The 20,676-nt window shown below is 43.4% G+C and overlaps 1 protein-coding gene across 2 annotated transcripts in view; it reads right to left on the bottom strand.

The window, feature by feature from the left end:
• The window catches only part of NUP214 (nucleoporin 214), an 86,688-nt gene that overhangs the window by 45,454 nt on the left and 20,558 nt on the right, over positions 1-20,676 (bottom strand). For both annotated transcript variants that reach the window (XM_075905426.1, XM_075905427.1), the window contains exons 12-22: positions 18,424-18,889; positions 15,408-15,583; positions 14,349-14,440; positions 12,639-12,728; positions 12,087-12,236; positions 10,830-10,988; positions 7,329-7,432; positions 6,613-6,795; positions 5,839-5,924; positions 5,641-5,724; positions 1,759-2,004 (exon numbers count right to left, since the gene is read on the bottom strand). In XM_075905426.1, the coding sequence (XP_075761541.1) occupies positions 1,759-2,004; positions 5,641-5,724; positions 5,839-5,924; positions 6,613-6,795; positions 7,329-7,432; positions 10,830-10,988; positions 12,087-12,236; positions 12,639-12,728; positions 14,349-14,440; positions 15,408-15,583; positions 18,424-18,889 (1,836 nt within the window). The remainder of the gene's footprint in view (positions 1-1,758; positions 2,005-5,640; positions 5,725-5,838; positions 5,925-6,612; positions 6,796-7,328; positions 7,433-10,829; positions 10,989-12,086; positions 12,237-12,638; positions 12,729-14,348; positions 14,441-15,407; positions 15,584-18,423; positions 18,890-20,676) is intronic.

Raw genomic sequence — 20,676 nt, 5'->3', positions numbered from 1 at the left:
TCTATTGACATCTTGCTCGATCACTTACAGATCCCTACTGAAGTACGCACAACTCTTTTGGGCTTGCAGAGAAACTGAACATACACAAACAGTCATCTTAATGTCAGATGGTGGGATGCCAAGTACTAAGCCTAACTACACTAGTTGAAAGCAGAAGTCAGGCACAGAAGGCTATGAACCAGAGACTGTAATAAGCACATCTGAGCCACAGGCCCATCTCTCATGTAAGATTTCATATTTATGGCTCAGAAAGGTTCATTCCTTTTTACTGTTGGGCAGCCTGAGGCACAAGGAAGTCTTTCCCAAAGTCACACATTAGTGGCAAAGGCAGGCATTTTGACTTTCCCTCCTGTCCTCTAGCCAACGGATAAAAATCTTAGTTGATTTTCTCTGTCTCAATCTAAAAGGCCCAAGCTATACAAAAAGCACAATCAAGTTCCAATGTTACTTCCAACATTAATGCCCTGAAAGTCTCAAAGGGGTAGCTGTGTTAGTCTGTAACTTTACCAAAAAAAAAAAAAAAAAGAGTCCTGTAGCACCTTAGGGTATGTCTACACTACCCTCCTAGTTCGAACTAGGAGGGTAATGTAGGCATACCGCATTTGCAAATGAAGCCCGGGATTTGAATTTCCCGGGCTTCATTTGCATAAGCGGGGAGCCGCCATTTTTAAAACCCCGCTGGTTCGAACCCCGTGCAGCGCGGCTACACGGGGCACGAACTAGGTAGTTCGAACTAGGCTTCCTAGTTCGAACTACCGTTACTCCTCATTTCACGAGGAGTAACGGTAGTTCGAACTAGGAAGCCTAGTTCGAACTACCTAGTTCGTGCCCCGTGTAGCCGCGCTGCACGGGGTTCGAACCAGCGGGGTTTTAAAAATGGCGGCTCCCCGCTTATGCAAATGAAGCCCGGGAAATTCAAATCCCGGGCTTCATTTGCAAGTGCGGTATGCCTACATTACCCCGCTAGTTCGAACTAGCGGGGTAGTGTAGACATACCCTTAGAGACTAACAAATATATATGAGTGGAGCTCCACTCAGCTCAGCTGAGGAAGTGGGTTTTGCCCACAAAAGCTCATAATACTCTCTCCAAAAAATGAGGAGTAATGTTAGTTCGAACCAAGGGGTTTGGTTCAAACCAATGCGCACTTTCACTTTCGAAACAGCTGTTGAGCGGAGTAATGCGCCAGCATCATCATGCAATGAAGAACGGGATATTTAAATCCCTGCTTTAGTAGCAATTTCGGTTGCCTACATTTGCATCCCTAGTTCGAACTACGGTGCAAGTGTAGACGTACCCTAAGGGCATATATAGACTACGCAGAACAGTCGAAAGAGGATACACAAAGTCCATGGGAATTCGCATATCTTCTTCCGATCGCACTTTCAAAAGCAAAGCTTTTGAAAGTGCAAGTAATTAAGACGTGGCTTTTTTGGCAAACCACTCCCTTAGTTGCAAAAGCCGCATCTTAATTACTTTCACTTTCTGCAATTGGAAGAATATATGCAAATTCCCATGGAATTTGCATATCTTCTTTTGATCGTTCCCTGAAGTCTAGATGAGTCCTAAGGTAATACAGAATATCTGGGTTTTGTTTTTTTGCTTTTACTAGTGAACCGAGTTCAAGAGGGCAATAATGCTGTACTGTTAATTGCTCTTGGAGATTTGGTAATGTGAAGACAGTACAAAATCATTTCATCTAGATTTGAAGTTAAGACAAATACATCAAGAAGGGGAATGCAGTTCCAAAATCTACTCACTTAAAGTGCCCATCGGGAGATGAGGTTTACCAAAGGGTGGAGACTGTGCCATTAGACCAGGCTGAACAGAGGGCGTACGGACTACAGGAGCATGCCGGGGGACTTGCACTGGTGCAGCTTCTTCTTCCTGCTCTACAACCTGTGAATCATCGTTCTCCAGTGACTGGGAATTGGAGGATGTTGAACTGACTTCATCCAAATCTTCATAATACCTCAGAGACAGGAAGGCTGATCGGGAGAGACTAGCTGTAATGGTAAAAGTGCCCCATTATTTTATCATCCAAAGCCATCGAGGGGGCTATTTAACCTCAACAATTAGGATGGAAGAACCCTGTTTAGAACCTTTTAATTGTCTGGTTTCAATTTCATGGCGCAGAAGCTGACTTCTCAACTCCGACACCACATGCTATACGGCCAGGAGCTATATTAAGGCAACATACAATCTCCTGATCCTTTCAAATTAAAAATAAGGATCAGGAGATTGCATGTTGCCTTGTTATATTTTTTATTAAGGGTTGCTTTGTTATATTCTTATAAAAGAAGAAGTGGGTTGTGCCCATGAAAGCTCATGATACTATATATAAATATATATATGCAGGCTCGCCAAGTGGCAGCAAGCCCCACTCGCCAGCCACGCGGTTCTGCGCATGCGCAGATCGCTTGGCGTCAGCTCTTCCGGGCTGTAATCTACTCGCCACGGGCAAGCAGATTACATTATTTGTCAAGCCCTGTATATATGTGTTAGTCTCTAAAGTGCTATAGTCCTATACTCATTACTGTGTAGACATTTGTCAATGAACGTTTTTTGAGCTTAGAAGCAAAACTGGGGGGGAAGGGAGAGGGGACAAAATCATCTAAAATAAAGAAGAGGGAGCCTGAAGACACACTTCTTGATAGCAAGCTGGGAGGGGCTGCAAGTGCTTTCAAAATGATCTGGACAAACTGGAGAAAAGGTCTGAGGTAAATAGGATGAAGTTTAATAAGGACAAATGCAAAGTACTCCACTTAGGAAGGAACAACCAGTTTCACACATACAGAATGGGAAGCAATGGTCTAGGAAGGAGTATGGCAGAAAAGGATTTAGGAGTCATAGTGGACCACAAGCTAAATATGTGTCAACAGTGTGATATTGTTGCAAAAAAAGCAAACATGATTCTGGGTTGTATTAACAGGAGTGTTGTCAGCAAGCAGCTGCTTTTACGGAAAAACTTGCCAGCTACCTACACTGGCCGCTTGAATTTCCACAAGAACACTGACTTCCTACTGTCTGAAATCAGTGCTTCTTGTGGAAATACTATGCTGCTCCCGTTTGGGCAAAAGGGCCAGTGTAGACAGCTCAGATTTGTTTTGCGCAAAAAAGCGTCTAGATTGGCACGGACGCTTTTCCGCAAAAAGTGCTTTTGTGGAAAAGTGTCCATGCCAATCTAGATGTTCTTTTCCGCAAATGCTTTTAACGGAAAACTTTTCTGTTAAAAGCATTTGCAGAAAATCATGCCAGACTAGACGTAGCCAAGATGTAATTCTTCCGCTCTACTGTGTGTTGATTAGGCCTCAGTTGTAGTGCATCCAAATATGGAGAAATTGGAGAAGAGCAACAAAAAATGATTAAAGGTCTAGAAAACATAAGCTGTGAGGGAAGATGGAAAGAACTGGGTTTGTTTAGTTTAGAAAAAAGCATACTGAGAGGGGACATGATAGTAGTTTTCATGTAACTAAAAGGGTGTTACAAAGAGGAGGGAGAAAAATTGTTCTCCTTGACCTCTGGTGATTGAACAAAAAGCAATAACTTTAAATTGCAGCAAGGGAGGTTTAGGTTGGACATTAGGAAAAACTTCCTAACTGTCAGGGTGGTTAAACACTGGAATAAATTGCCTAGGGAGGTTGTGGAATCTCCATCACTGGAGATATTTAAGAGCAGGTTGGATAGGGATCTGTGAGGGTAGGTGCTTGGTCCTGCTGGGAGGGCAAGGGCCTGGACTTGATGACCTCTCGAGGTCCCTTCCAGTTCTAGTATTCTATGATTCTACAAAGACATCAGAGTCCCATAAATGCTGTTAGCTCACAAGGTCAAATATGAGCCACCAATAAGCTTCAAGGCATACAGAACCATTGGGGTTCTTCTCTAAGGAGCCTGTGCGCCAACAATCCCCAAAATATTATGATACCAGAAGATTTACCTGGCGTTGCTCAGGTCCTTAAAAACAACTTTTTTTTTTCCATTTAAATCATTGCTCTGGGGTGGGGCTGGGGATGAGGGCTTCAGTGTACAGGCTGCCCAGGGGAGAGATGACTACTCCAGGCCTCTCATTGCAGCAGCTTCTCGCCATGGTTTTTGCAACTCTAGCAGTCACAGCAGGAGGAAGGGTGCATATCACCCGGCTGGGGCATATCCAAGTTCATCTGCCCCTTGCGCTCTCCTGTCAGATTGCGAAATGGAGCAAACTGTACACTTTCCCCTCACTCCCTGGATGAAGGGGAACCACCAGCAATATTCCCACATGAATCAGTGATACAGGGTGGGGGGAGTTAAAGAGCGCTCTAGTATAAAGGTTTCTTGTTAATCACATGATTATGAGCTTCAATCTCAAGCCACTCCTCCAAGTCTCATGTAGAAACTATCATAGTGCTACCACACTATTTCTTATTTTTTAAGTTTATCCTGTACAGACTAACCCGGCTACCCCCTGAAGCTTTTTGTCCTAAAACAGTTATTTGTGAGTCATATCTGTATCAGTCTCACAAGCTACATTGTTATCTTCTTGATTAATCTGATAATAACAGTGAAGTACAATATTTATGGTTCTTAGTACTGTAGGTCCAGTGAGAGCTGGCAACGTCGCAGGAACTTGCTCTCAGATCACTGTTTCCTGCATCTCTTTGACTGCCTCCATCTCAAGATATTAATGACAAATTGCTCTCTGCTGTTATAGTAAGGAAATGATTCTTTGTCATTTATAATCTGCAAGATTTACACTGAATAATAACCACTTCAGAACATGAGCTACTGGTGTTTGAGTCTAAAATGAGTGTCACATACATTGATTAAATTAGATAACACCAAGAAAAGAGGCATTTGTTTTTTAAAGTGCCTTATTTTAAAACGATTCTGAACCTTGATTTCAAACCAGAAGGCTCACTGTGATTAGGAGAGAGACTACGTACTCATCTTAATTAATCTCTTTCATGAACAAAAGCTGTAGTGTGTATGGGGGGGGAAGAGGTGGGGATTGCACATATGATGCCCCTCCCGTGACTTAAGAGTGTAAGATCACTGGGGCAAGGCCACCTCTTGGTTTATATTTGTACAGCACCTAGCACAATGAATTTCTGGTCCTGTTTGGGGCTCCTAGGTGCTAGAAATAACCCACCACTCAGCTATAGAGATATACAGAATTTAGTTAAGCTTAAATAACCTCTGAATATTAGCTGTTTTGAGTAATCATGGTTCACAATTAGTTTTACTCCGCATTTTTATGGAAGGTCTTCTATAAGCCTTCTGGATATTTTCACAGTGTAGATGCATTACACAGAAATAACCGACACTAGTTTGGAGACAACAGTTAAGAATTAGGGATTCCTTCCAACTTTGCCTCCATTTGGTATTTTGGTTCCTTTTCTTACCAGATTAGCAAACACCACAATTTACTGAAAATAAGGTGATCAACTTTGAGGACAGACCACCAAAAGGGATGCTCAGTAGTCCAGTCTGAGCCAGGAAAGGAAGCATCTATCTAAAACTAGTTCAACAGAAGCCAATTATTTGGGGGAAGTGATGAATACAAGGGGCTAAAGAAAGAATGTTTCCTTCTATGCATAAGGCAGGACAACAAGCTTTGTGGAAAGACTTGCATGTTTCAGATTTCTAATATAGCAAGAGTTTACCTGGAGCAGTGGATCTTACAGGTGGAGTCTTCCTCTTGGCTAGGAAATTCCTCAGCTGTGCCTGTTTCACTGGGGACAACTTAGCTGCAAAATGGAAAAAAAAATCTCTAATCTACAGACACCATGGAGATTCAGTGACAAGTAATTTTTAGAATGTGCACGGGGGAGAGGGGGAGGAGAAAACAGAACAATAGCTACCAGGTGCTTTTGGCAGAGGTTTGGCATACGATTCCAAGGTAGTTTTCACCAAGGCATTGCGCAGACTCTCAAGGTCACTGTCAAAGCTGAAACAAGACACAGTAGTGAAGCAAAAACAGGTACTGCAAGAACAGCCATCTCATTGCCCCACATAAACAACTGTACGGGAATGAAAAGGAACCACAGGCTTATGTGGGAACACCACAGCTTGCTGCCAACTCAGCTGAGAGGGCTAAAGGTCACAGGATTGTCTAGCTGCATATGCCTCAGTGACACTGCTTTACAACAATCACTACTGAATGCCAAAACAACCTCTTTAGATGCCGCACTATTTAAATGCATGCACCAAGACCATAAGTTTCTTATGGAAAGATCAAATGGTCCCATATTCCCTCTTATCCCAAATTAAAATTCTACTGTAGTCTTCATTAGACATGACAGTGCTAGATCACTTTTGAGGCTACATTTTCACGTTTTCGTTATTGTGAAAGCCCATCTTTCATTCAGACACATGGATATATTAAAACAAAATGTCACAAAATACAACTGAATTCATTTTTTAGTCTGTCGGAGGAGCATCTGTGTTACAGAATTGGCATATTTATAGCCAATGCCCATTTCTGAGGGTTCTCCTCATCTTCTCAACATCTCTACGCTCAGTTATGGTATCTACAAAGCATGATTTAAGTTGGTCTTGAACATGCAGCTTAATACTTTACTATTGGGAAGAGACTTAATACACTTCCTGCTGCAACCTCCAATTATTATACATACTTTTGAGCACTGCTAAGAGAAGACGTGTCACTGGGCATACTCCACTGAGAGGTCTGATTATATAAGCGGAGCTGCTGCAGGCTGTCCACCAGGTGATTCAGCCTCTTCCTCTGCTGATTAATTATTTCACGATTATTAGCAAGAGTGTTAAACAAAGTTTCGCGCTCAGGAACAATCAGGCGCCTGGAAACAACAGAATAGAAAACAGGGAGAGACAAGAAGACCATTAGACACATAAGATAACCGATCGGCAAGTGCATGTGCATGCATATACAGAAAACCAATTTCATCTAGTGACTTAAGTCAACTTCAGCCCCCAAACCACATTTTGGTTTGAATACCAAGGCAGCACAGGCCAGTTATACGTTTCTCTTTGTACTACACTGCATGTTTATTCATTTAATACTTGTTCAACAAAAGGGCTTCATTAACAGTATCTACTGGATTTGTGTAGTGCACACACAGCCTATTTTACAGGTATTTTGGAAAGTGGAATTTACACCAGGTAGAGAAAACACAGCAAAGTTAGCCACAGTTAAATAGGCTGCAACCTGACTTTAAATCCAAGTAAAAATGGCTTCATCAAACATTGTTCACAAACTCTTTGAAAAGTTTTAAAGTGGTACACATAAAATGCCTTTTGTTTATTTAAGACCTAATTTATTAGTATATTCCTCAGACACAGACAATTTTCTGTTCCAAATTCACTCACTCACTTTTGTTTTTTTTTCTGTTCCAGATGCCGGTCCCACTCCAAATCTAGAACATCATTCACATCCTGAACAGCAAACTTCACATACTGGTGTAAGCGTCTAATTTCCTACCAAAGAGAAAAAAAATAAAGTCATTCAGTTTTCTCTGGGAATCTCAGATCCAACGCAACAAACTAAAGACCCTGTAAATAACCAAAATAAGTCATGTAGGACACTCCTACATATACACATTTAGTAAATTTTAATCAGAATGGTGGAACTCTGGAATACAGTGGAATTCTGTTTTTCTATTAAATCTATTACTAGCTTACTGCCTGCCCTTGAGCAAGTCAACTTCTGTACCTCAGTTCCCCTCTCTAAAATAGGGATAATACTTCCCCCTATCAATGTGAAGTATACAGGATACTTACATGAAGTGTGTTACAAATATCAAGTATTAAACTTTATTCTTCCAGAGCCATTTCCTACTGATGATGTGCTTGCCCCTGGTTTACTTCGCTGAAGTTTCTTAAGGTAAAAGGTAGTCAAAAACTTAAAGTTATGTTATCTAACTATTCGTGTTTCCCTTCTTTCCCATTACTAAAGGATCTGAGCACTTCCCAAGCACTTAAAAATCTCTCCTCCCGACACTTGTGTGAGGTAAGAAAGTACTAAACTGAAGATAGTACCCCTATGCCTCAGTGCTTGATCTTTAAAGTGACTTACCCAAGGCCAGTTTATTAATGTATCTGGCAACAGAACCCAGACATCTTTAGTCCCAGTCCAGTGCACAAAACGTAAAAAACATCCCTCTGTCCTCCCTTCATTCTGTGTCTCATGCCACAGCATGAAAAAGCCTCATAGAACTCGGCCTCTGGATGATGGAGGTGTATGCAATGGGAAGTTTAGTTTTACGGATTTCATGTATATATAAATACAAAACAAGGTGGGTTGCCAAAAATCTATCTGTGTGACTGGAGTCCATTGTAAAATGGTTTTAAGATATCATACAAGACTCTATCAGACCAGGCCAACATGAATGAGTCCAGTTCTGCTGCTGACCCAGGATTACACACTGAAAAGCATAATTCCTCTGTCCAGTAACTATGAACACTCATGTAAGCAACTGCTCTCAGGGGAGTGAGTTGATTGGTTCACACATCAAAGAAACCTAGTTAAAAGCTCTTGTAAGAAGTAAGTCAATTGGCTATTCTTATGCTAACATTCTGCACACAGATGGGGGAAATGGCACTGGTTAACAGGTTTAAACGGGTTAACCAGTAAGCCTCACCCCTTAAGGGGTGAGGGCATACCAGTTAAGGTTAACTGGTGGGGGACTAGAGTAACTCCCCCTGGGCTGGAGCCTCTGCCCGACATGCTCTTCCTTTAATCAGTTGACTGGTTAAACAGTTAACCAATTAAACGGGATTTTTATATCCCTACTGGCTACGTTTCACAGCCAAAAAGTATCAAGAAGATGGGAGGCCGAAGCAACTACTCTCTTTCAGTAAGTATAGCTGAAAATCCTCCGTCCTTACTTCTGTCTCAATCTTCCCACTTCTCTCCCCTTCTGCCATCTTTCCCCGTGTTTTTTTTCCCAAGGTCTGTGCAGTTCCCTCTTAAAACCATGTTGTCACCCTTTAAAGTCATGCAAGTTCCATTGCAAAATGGAAAAAAAAACACAAGGCAAACTGGACTATGAAAGAATCTACAGCACCCCAGGGGAATTTTAGTAAAATCTGATGTAGAAATGCTATTCTTTTCACTGCAGCAATATATAAATAAATGTATGTATAGAACCTATACTTTCTTTGATCCTGAATGGGATTCCAACAGGCCCTATGTCAGGAATGAACATAAACAAAATATGTTTCTCTATAGAAGGACTACATACAAACATGCAATACTGTCAATTAAGAAGGGAGATATTTTCCCTGTAATAGAAATCTGAAACTGCATGCAAAGTGGTGCACTCTGATGTGATATTAACTGTCATACCATTAATGTTTAGTAGCAAAACCCCATCTGTAAATTATTACTATAACACAAAAGGTACTACTCTCAACTACTTAGTCAGACTTCCTGAGATGAGCATGTTCTGTCCAGCAGGGAACCAAGAACTAGGTAAGTATCACAAATTATAGGGCATTTTACTTTCCATGGTGTACACGACATAGTTCAGGGGAACTGTACTTGTATTCCCCTCCATGCCCAAGCCAGGTCACCCACTCTTAGGTAACTGGCTGCAAGCCATCACCTCTCTTGTGCATAGATATGCGTCATTCACCCTCTCAACTAGGTTTTTTCAGGCTGCACACCTCTCTGTTCACCAAGTTCCCTATCAAGCCAGACTGCCAATACAGGCCTGCATTGGCACTTTACTCTCTCCAAAGGCTATGAACAGGTTAGTCACATAGCTCTTTCTAAGCAAGCATAATTATTCTTACAATGAAAACGTCACAGAAAGAATTACTGAAAAGTTTCTACATGCATGCTAGGAAGTTTATGAGAGAATAAACTTATCAATCTTATGGGTCCCCCATAGGCACAATCCTTCCAGCCCTTCCCAGGAAAGGCTGAGATCCCCTCCGTAAAGAAGGTTCTGTTTATCTGATGGATCAGAAAGTAGGCCCTCAATCAATTTAAACCCAATCAGGCTGTCTTTTCTTTGTCTGTTAGCCTCTGGAGGATCCCGTTTAAATCACTATATGCTAGCCTCTCCAATGGTGGTCTTTCTAGAGGTGCTACTCTCTTTGCCCCCTCCACCGCACTGTTATTGGTTGCTGGATGTCTGTGCTCACCATTCCCAATGGCAGAACACACAATCCCTGACCTACAACGATACATAAATAATACAGTAAAAGCTCCCAAAGGCACTGTTGTAATTTGCCCTATCTATCACAGCACCTTTCAACATTGCTTGAGGAAAGAAGTACTTTATCCTGGTTTCTTTCATCTCTTTCGAAGTCTTTTGAGTATTTTGGGGAATGTTCCATTGCAATCAGGCATTTAGAACACCATTTAGTTTTATGCTCTGCCATCCGTGAAATTAACCACAGTTCTGTAAGTCATTATAAATCATCAAATTGCTCTGCAAAAGCATTTGCTAAAGACAAAAATAATTCTGAAAAGATGATTTTATGAAGTGCTAAAAAAATTACCTGGCACTTGCCAAAAAAAAAAAAAAATCACTTAAGCAAACATTATTTGTTAAAGTAGGGTACTGGGAGTCAGGAGCGCTATTTGCTACCTTTTCTACCATTGACTCTGATCTTCACTTTCGTATGTCTCTGATTTCCCACATCTAAAATGGGGACATTAACTACCACAGAGCAGTTTTAGCGGTGTCATGTCAGCAAAGTACTGTGAGATCTCAGAAAGATACTTAAGTCTTACGGTTGTTGTACTGCGCTAAAGCAACGTGAATGAGGCAGGGCACAGCTTCTGGGCACCTTATATTCAAGCCTCAATTGTTGTATTTTATTTTAAAAGCACAGTTGCAAATTAGTGAGCATGGCTTTATACCTGAAGCTGCGCTTCACTTTTGGGGTCCAATGGTTTCTTGTACAACAGATGTAAATATCCCAAGTTATGATTTCTCTCATTCTGTTCTCTAGCATCTTCCACCCCAGCAAAGCCCTCCAGCAGGCTTGTCTTCAGAATGCTGATATCTCCATGAAGGGACTGTGTACAGATGAAGAGACAAGACAGATTTCAACAAAAGACTCTGAGAGAGTCATTGATATCAATGCATACTCATAGACTCACAGACTTTAAGGTCAGAAGGGACCATTATGATCATCTAGTCTGACCCCCTGCACAGTACAGGCCACAGAATCTCACCCACACCTCCTAGAATAATCCTCTCACCTATATCTCAGATATTGAAGCCTTCAAATACTTTGAAGACCACAAGATGCAGATAATCCTCCAGCTGTGATCTGTGCCCCATGCTACAGAGGAAGGTGAAAAACCTCCAGGGTCTCTGCCAATCTACCCTGGAGGAAAATTCCTTCCCGACCCCAAATATGGCGATCAGCTAAACTCTGAGCATGTGGGCAAGACTCACCAGTCAGACACCCAGAAAGTTCTCTATAGTAACTCCTATCATCCCTCCATTGACCTATTTCCCACTGATAATGAATGATCAATTAGTTACCAAGATCATGTTATCTCATCAAACCATCCCCTTCATAAACCCATCTAGTTTAATCTTGAAACCAGATAGATCTTTTACCCCCACTACTTCCCTTGGAAGGCCGTTCCAGAACTTCACTCCTTTAATGGTTAGAAACCTTGGTCTAATCTCAAGTCTAAACTTCCTACTAGCCAGTTTATATCCATTTGAAGTCCATACATGGGCTTCAGAAAAAGTTTACTTTCAGGAACAACTGGATATGCCCAGGCACACTGAAGCGGCACATCCAGATGGCTCATCTACACTGTTCAGTGCTCAACAGGTTAATTAAAGTAGTGTTGTAAAATCCTGTTTAAAACGTTAACCAGTATAAAGCAGTTTAAATGACCCATCGCGACATGTCGTCTCTGGAGCAGCCTCCCTGCCCAAGCCAGGCCTGGCAGGACTGACCTGCTGCACCGTAAGCCTGCTCCAGCCAGGCTGGGTTAAAGCTACCCCAGTCTGTGGTACTGTGTGGTGGGCCTGGCTGGGCTACTTCAACCAGGCGTTGGTTAACTGGTTACCCATTTACATCCCCAAATGCTAGCCATGAAAGTCTCAACCGATGTGTAAATGTTTGAGAAAAGCTCCTCTGCATTACTTACCTCTGTTGTCTCTTTAATCTCTAAGACAAAGGTGTGAAGGTCATCAGACTCGGTCCGCAGTTTCTTCATCTCCTCGGCAGTGCCAACTTGGAAACAGGCGTTGGAGGTTCGGGCTTTGAGCTCTTCCATCTCCTTTTGGAAATGGGCAATCTAGAGAGCCAGATGAGAAAGAAAGTCCATCCATGTTGCTTGTTTTCCACCAAACAATAGGGATTTGAGTGTGTGAATATGTAATTATATAAACCCAAACCTTTTTCTAGTGTATAGTTTAGCTTGGCTCTCTAAATCCTGAAGACTGTGACATGACTATTTCTGGAACAAATGACACTGGGGCTGGTTAAACATATTAATATATGCTAATAGTTTAAGCAGCCAAACATGGGCGAGAGTGTTTAAAAAAAAAAAGAGAGATTAAGATATACTCTGAAACATCTCCCAAGGCAACTAAGAACTGAAGAACACTAATGGAATAAGGAGAGTGACTTGTGACCTCATGTCTGTACAGTGATTTTTTTAAGAAGTTTGAAGATAAATATCCTTGAAAAATCTCACCTCCTCTCTGATTCCTGCTATGACAGGGTCTGAATCCTTCCACTGATGCACTTGTTTCTCTAACCCAGCACTGGACAATGCTGACTTGCCCTAGAAAGCCAAGTGTTGAGAATATAAACTTATCAAAATGAAAATCTTCATTACCAACAAATGCCTGCTACTAGAAAAATTTGCATATAAAGTCATTTTAGAAACATAAGCCATCCTTTGGAACAAGCACAAATGTATACCTAAGGGGTACGTCTAAACTACATGGCTCCATCGACGGACCCATGTAGATTAGTGTACTCGAAAAAGGGAAATGAAGCGGCGATTTAAATAATTGCAGCTTCATTTACATCAAAATGGCTGCCGCGCTGTGCCGACCAGCTGTTTGGCAGCACAGCGCGGTAGTCTGGATGCTCCGCGGTTGACAAGGGAAGCCCTCGTCGACCGCCCTGGTAAACCTCATTCCACGAGGCATAATGGGGCGGTAGACAAGTTCTTCCCTTGTTGACCGCGGAACATCCAGACTACACGCTGTGCCACTAAACAGCTGCCAAATATCGAAATAATGCACTATTTTGAGCCATCCCTTATCCCTCGTGCAGCAAGGTTTACTGGGACGGCAAAATAGCGCACCCATTATTTCGAACATCCCTTGTGTAGACTAGGGATGTTAAGGACAAGTTGCTTTCCCCCCTTGCTGCCTTTATCAGATTGAGGAAGTAAGGAGAGAGGGGGAGAAAAGAGGCAAGTATTTCAAAGCGGCAGCGCCGCATGAAGTCTGGGGTTAGCTGCCTTGTGCAGCACTGCCACTTTGAATGCCATAGGCTGCTTTTCAAAGGGACAGTGCAGCATGGAACCCGGGATCTGCTGAGAAGTCCCCAACTGATCCCGAGCTCCAAGCGGCGCTGCCACTTTGAAATGCTGCGAGGAGCCCGGCACTGGGCTCCCCACAGCATTTCAAAGAGGCAGCGCCGCCCTGTCAACTAACTGAATAGTCAATGCAAAAATGCATCAACTATTTGGTTAGTCAATTACACGGTCCTTAACACTACAGCGTGTAGTCAACCTGTGGAACTTCTAGCCAGAGGAGGCTGTGAAGGCTAGGACTACAATAGAGTTTAAAGAGAAGCTAGATAATTTCATGGAGGTTAGGTCCATAAAAGGCTATTCGCCAGGGGATAGAATTGGTGTCCCTGGCCTCTGTTTATCAGAGGCTGGAGAGGGATGGCAGGGGACAAATCACTTGATCATTGTCTTCGGTCCACCCTCTCTGGGGCACCTGGTGCTGGCCACTGTCGGCAGACAGGATACTGGGCTAGATGGACCTTTGGTCTGATCCAGTACAACCGTTCTTATGTAACGGCCTTACTGTAGATGCAGCGTAGCTATTTCGGGATAGCTCTGGCATCCCGAAATAGCCATGCAGTGTAGATATACCCCAAAGAATTACATCTCTCTGCGGATAGAAAGCTGTGATTCTACATTGCCATCCAGCACAAAGTATTAGCTTTAGCTCTATTACCTCAGATTCCAAACCCATGTCAGAGTTCCAGCTTCCCAAAATTACATAGAATATTATTTTAATTTTGGCAGTTTATGACTTAAGATTTTAGTTCAGTGGTCCCTTGACCTAACAGTACTAAAATCAGTCCAAGACTAAATGTACATCACAGGTCAGTGAAATTTCTCAGTTTCTGTACAATCTACTCAAGTTCTCCTAACCTGAATGGAGCTCGATTTCGCTGCAGGAGGGGTGATCCTGGCTGTCTTCAGAACATTAGAAGCTGCAGGCACATTTTGTGCAGGACGTGCCACTGGAATTTAAAGAGAGAAATAACTATAGACAAACACCCAATTCTCAAAAAAATATGCTAATTGGCGACAGGACATGCCCACTTTTGGGGCTATTCCGATCACTAGCAGGCAAGGTACAAACCCTAACAGTGCATTTTAGCAAGCCAATCCTCTAAAATGATGCATCAATCTACATCAAGTCAGCAAAGATCTACAAGCCTAATCCATTATCCCTGCTCCCAGACCTCAGACTTAGGACAGATGACTTGCAACTAGAGAACAAATTTCAGACTGGCAGGTATGTTTCCACACACACATTTAATTTGTGAAATAGTTTGGATGAACTTTGCCTCTCAGGAAAGTGAGACCAATAGCAATGGCTCCTCAGGAATTCTTCCTCCCCAACTGCAATAGCTCTGCTAAAACTACTACTCAGTACTATTATGCAGCATCCCTTAGCCCAATGATCCTTTTCAAGTCTGACTTCTATCACCTCTTCTATTTCTATCCAGGACAACTCCTGACCAGAGACAGCTAATCATATAATATGAAAAAAGAAATATTAACTTAACAGGATGAGATTTAATTTAATGTATGATCTGTTTGAATTTTGGCCATTACAAATGGAAGATAAATGCATTAAATTGATTCAACACAGCAAAGACATGTAGGCAATATAATGAGATGTATTAGTCCACTAAAAGTGCAACAGCTTCTAGATGAAAATATGAAGCTAAACAAGTTACTTGAGGCAATGAATAGTTATCCCTATGGGGAATGAGGGGCAAAGAGAAAACCCTTCCAGTTTCAGCATTATACTCACTGCACTATATAGTTTGCAGTCTGAAGACTGGGAGAATTACTAAACTCATAGCTCATTTGCACTAGCTGAAATCAGCAGAGAAAACCTCTTATATTCATTTTATACCTGGTAAGGTAAAAATCTGATTATTTTATATATATATAGCCTTAGCCTCAATGTCATACTTGTTGCAGACACAGGGGTTGATGCCTTCATTGGGGTGGCAGGTGAAGCTGAAAGGGGGGTGGACTGGCTTAGAGGCCCTCCAGGAGTAGGTTTGGAGGTGGTAGAGAATGAAAACATCGTGGAGCTGTTGTGATTGCTGCTGCCAGCAGAAGTAGATGTATCTATAGCAGTGAACCTGAAAGACAAAACAGGGCAACTAATTTAGCTTCCTGAACTGGACATACCTTCTTCTATGCTCAAAATGAAGCATTAACATCTAAAAGGAGACAGTTTTTAAATTTTGTGAATCATTACAGGGACTCAATATCCAGATACCAAGCTGGCAGTGAAGGTGGAAAGAAGCCATTCAGGGAATATGAATGAGACTACTTAGCAGGAGTAGATGGCGTTTTCAGAGGATGGGAAATGGGTGAAAGGACAAAATGGACTCAGAGATACTCACAGGGTGGGGGCTTTTATACTAGGGATGTCAGCAGTTAATTGCTAAGCATCACCCCGATGGGATAATGCTTACTGCTTACCAGTGGCTCAGCCAGGTTGGAGCAACCTCCTGGCCCAACCCACCATAGTCCACCATGCTGGGACTGGAAGCTCTAGCCCGGCCAGGCCCTCTGCACCATGGGTGCTCTAGTCCCCACCTGCAGGACCCCGTTTAAGCAGTAGCCGAATTAAACAGGATTTTACATCCCTATTTTATACCCCATTCCAGAATGTTGGATACAAGAGGCATGTTCAACCCAGATAGTTCCATAGTTCACATGACACGGCTTGTGGCAGCTATAATGAGTAACCGAAGAGACAGTGTCATGAAGAAGAATGGGGAAGGTTCTTTGATACTTGGCTCTTGCTGCCTCAGTCACCAGAGCAGGACTGCGTTTAGACTACTCCCCATGGAACTGCCAGAGTCGCGCTGGAGTCAGCTCTGGAATAGGGAATTGCTCAATTCTAGGAATCATCCTACCCCCATCAGGCACAGAGGAAAATTAACAACCAGCAGCCTTAAAACCTGAACTATACATCAGATTAAACTAGTGCTGGCACTGTACAGTGCGCCAGGTAGGGATGTTAGTGTTTAACTGATTAATCGTTAAGATTTACCTGTTAAACGCTGACCATCTGGGCAGTCACCCCCCCATCCCGCCGCAGCTCTGCATTTGAGCTTCGAGCCAGCAGGCAGGCTCAGCCGGGTAGCTGGCCCTGCTCTCAGACTGCCCTCTCTGTGGCTTTGTATTTCAATTTGGAACTGGTACATGTGCTGGGACCGGGCTCCAAATTTAACTGCAAAGCCAGAGATGGGGTAGTCTGAGAGCACGGCCAGCATGCCAAGACTGAGACTTCCTGCTAGCTCCAAGTTCAAATGCAGAGCCCGCAGCGGGATGTACTACATCCCCAGGCTAAACTAACAGTTAAGTTACACAGTTAGTTGCAGTTTTAAACTATTTTTAACATCTCTAGTGTCAGGCATTACTTTTAAAAGGCAAATGGAACAGGAACTTCCATTTATCTTAAAAACCAGGACTATTCAGCTGATTCAGGAATTGATTGCCTTGTTTGTCTTTAACATTAAATTTACATAGATCCAGATATTAGTGAAAGCATATTTTCTAAATTAAAAATAGAAATTTAAAGAATTCAGAACTGATCTCATTAAATCTCCATTTCAATTAACATTTCTCTTGTGGTTCTAAAGCTTCAGAGGGGTAGCCAAGTTAGTTGGTAAGAGGAAAAACTTAAAAACAATAAATAGACTAATAGCACCCTAAAGATGAACAAAACATGTAGATCAGGGTTACTCAACTTTGGAGGTCCTGGGGGCCACAATGATACTCATAGCCAGGGCTCGACAAATCACTGAATCTACTCACCCGTGGCGAGTAGATTTCAGCCCGTTGCCCTTTTCACTGGCGGCATGCGCATGCGCAATGCAGGTCTTGCGAGTAGGTTTTGCTGCTGTTTGTCAAGCCCTGCTCATTGCACATGCCGAGGGTTGCAACTTAAATGTGATTGCATATACATGCAAATAGCTTCTTGCACATTGACAGGCATGAATACAAAGCACTTCTCACAATGCCCCAGAACCTCCTCCCTTGGGGCTACAAACGCCAACACCCTGTACCCATCTGTTCCAGACAGACCATCCGCTTGCATCTTTCAGTGTTCACCCTGCCTTGCCATTGTGGAATGTGTTCCCAGTGGAGGCCATGTTCGAAGGGTCCCACCTGCAGGCTGCATGTTGAGCCCCGTGTAAACCCAAACTGCACTGCGGGCCACAAACGGGCCATGGGCGGCATGTTGAGCAGCCCTGATATAGACAGTATTATGAGCTTTTGTGAGTGCAACCCACTTTTTGTTAAACATGTATTTGTGTAAACGTGTAACCGCTGGATTTTTTTTTTTTTTTTTTTTTTAAAGGAGTTACACGTTTACATGCTGGGGGCAGGTGAGGAACTGGCAAGCACTGGCTCCTGCCTGCCCCTGCCTCCCTGCTGGCTGCTGCCTTGGATACAGAGGTAGCAGCACAGTGGGCAGGTGGCTCCGCAGTAGCTAATATGCACAGGGAGCCAGCTTGAAAACCAGCTTCCCACGTGTACCAGCTCCCACCTGCTCCCCTGCACTGTGCTTCTGACACAGAGGCAGCAGCGCGGGGGGTGGGTGGGATTAAAGTTTAGTGTTTGTGAAATAAAGAGATAAAAGCAAGAGGTATTTTGCAAGTTGGTGCTGTGCAAGTTTTGCTGCTTTATGAATAGAATCTGACATCTTCACTCTTCTAACCTCATACCTTTGAGCATTGACTACCAGCACTGAAGGAAGGCCTGAAAGCTGATGGCTATGACAAAGCCTTAGATAGTGAAGGGATTTCTCAGGACTCCATCAGGAGCAGAGAGGATTCCCTTAGGGGAAAAAAAACCTGGAAATAGCTGTGTGATCTCAGCTACTACCACGATATGCTACACATTCCCAAACTGGTTTAACTACTGTCCGCCCCATAACACAGCCCATCAGCTTATTACTTACTTCTCGCTGAGGTTTACTTTGACACTAGATGCTGAAGGGGTGAAACATGGCTTTAGTCCAGCAGGCGTGGCGGACAGTGCTGGCACAGGAGCACTGTCTGTAGTTGGTTTAAAATGCGTCGATCCGAAAGAGAAGGAGCTGGCCGTAGCTGTCATGGGGCCTGCAGCAGGGGAAGGAGTCATGGAAGCTTTGGAAGAAACAGACGAGAAAGAGAATGCAGCTGCTCCAGTTAGATTGGGGCCCTGAGCTTGCTTGGAGGCATCTGATCCAAAGGGATATGGTGGAGGATCCCCAGACATCTTTATAGCTGAAGGTGTAAAGGAAAATGCAGCTGCGCCACCACCAGAAGGTAGACTAGTGGCTGACGAAGCAGGAGCAAGAGGTGTAGCTGAGGCAGGAGTGCCAGCTGGTACAGTTTCAAGCTTTGAAAGAGCAGGAGGGGTGGTCGGGGTTGTGGCAGAGCTTCCTGGAGAAAAACAATTGGACCAAGTTAATACTGTGTCATTGAAGGAAGTATTACAAGCCAAAAACTGCTCAATGTGGACAGTAAAATGCAATCACACTACTGAGACTGGCAATATCATAAAACGACAGGGACGAAGTGAGGGAGAGGGGTGTTTCAATCACCAAGCTGATCCACTGAGACACTAGATGGACAAAGCCCAACCTCTGATCCATATAATCATTCTGAATCAATTTTACTTTGGAATTTTCAGTGAAAAAGTGCCACAATTTCTCCATCAGTTCTGATGTGGTTCATGCCAACCTATATAAAGCAGCCTGCCAATGCATAAGTTCACTGGGGATGTAAAAAGAGAGACAACGCCAAACTAAGGCACTGTGTTCCAAGAGGCAAAAACAAACATTTACAGAAGAAACTGGTAGCTCTGCACTGAAATATCTCTGCATGGTATATATGGAAGTGGAAGAGAGAATGAATTAATCAGTCCATATAGGCACAAGAAGCCCCCAATCTACACTTAACACACTATTAAGACTATTCGTTTCTCACCAGTTTTCTAATGCTATTGTTGCCCTTCAGCTGACATCTGTTTCAATAAGCCATCATGATGAGAAAGCACTTAACCCATGTCACGGCCCCATTCAGATACAATGTATGGGAAGAAACACAAGCTCTTGTCGATAAGCAGTCTTCTTGTTCTGTGTTTGCACAATGGGGCCCATGACTGGGGAGGTCGTAAGTGCTACTTCAACACAAATGATAAATAACACCACAACTAACGTGCCCAAGATGCCTTCTTGAAAGACACAGGTTACAGCAGTTAGTTTGCCACATGGTTGCAGCCCTGCACCCCAAAAAGTGACTGACTGTAAGTGTATACAGATTGAACCTCTCTAGCTGGGACACTCTGGTTCAGCAACATCTGTGGTCTGGCATCCTCAGGAATCTCATGTGTGCTCCAGGGCTGGAGCATTCAGGCTACGTCTACACTGCAACGCTAGTTCGGGCTACAGGAGTATCCCAAGATAGCTATCCCACGTTCTCAACAGCAAACCCATTATTTAGGGCTCGCTATTCCAACGTCCCTGTAAAGCTCATTCCATGAGGAGTAAGGGACGTTTGGGAATAGCGGGTTATTTCAAAATTTGGTGCTGTGTAGAGAGCGCCAAATTATGAAATAAGCTAAATCCAGATGCTTCTGGATCAGAGCCCCAGGAATCGGATATCCAGTTGCAGGGAGCCCAGCGGCTGGCTGTGGAGCTGGGCTGGTGGCTAGGAGGTGGGGGCAGAAGTCCAGCAGAAGATGGGTCGGTACTGATCTCCCCTGGTGTGGCAAACTCCTGGTTCAAGACTGGTCAGGTCCCAAAGGTGCTAGGCCAGGGAGGTCCAACCTGTAGTTTAAGAAATGCTCTGGATTCCTTTACCAGGACTAGTGAATGCGATGTACATTCACACAGCTTGTAGAATGGAATCTCGAGCATGGAACTGCACAAACCACTTTCTATTTCTTCATATATTTTAGAGTGCATCTGTCTGTCAGCCCATTTGTTCAAGAATGCCCCCTACATGGTAAGAGCGAGGGCCTCCAAATTTGGAATATAGCAGGGGTGGGCAATAATTTTAGCTGGGGGTTGGGGAGGATTTCAGAAATTTTTGAATTGGCCTCATGGCTGCCCCACAAGGGCTGGGGCCTGAGGTGGAAGGGGCAGAGCCAGGACACTTCCATACTTCCCCGCCAACAGACCCTGATTGGCCTGGGTGTGGAGCGAGCCCAGGAAGTCTTTGCCCGT

This window comes from Pelodiscus sinensis, chromosome 22, assembly GCF_049634645.1.
Source record: "Pelodiscus sinensis isolate JC-2024 chromosome 22, ASM4963464v1, whole genome shotgun sequence".
NCBI lineage: Eukaryota > Metazoa > Chordata > Testudines > Trionychidae > Pelodiscus > Pelodiscus sinensis.
The sequence above is the reverse complement of the archived record's forward strand: the minus strand, read 5'-3'. Positions and strand labels throughout refer to the sequence as shown.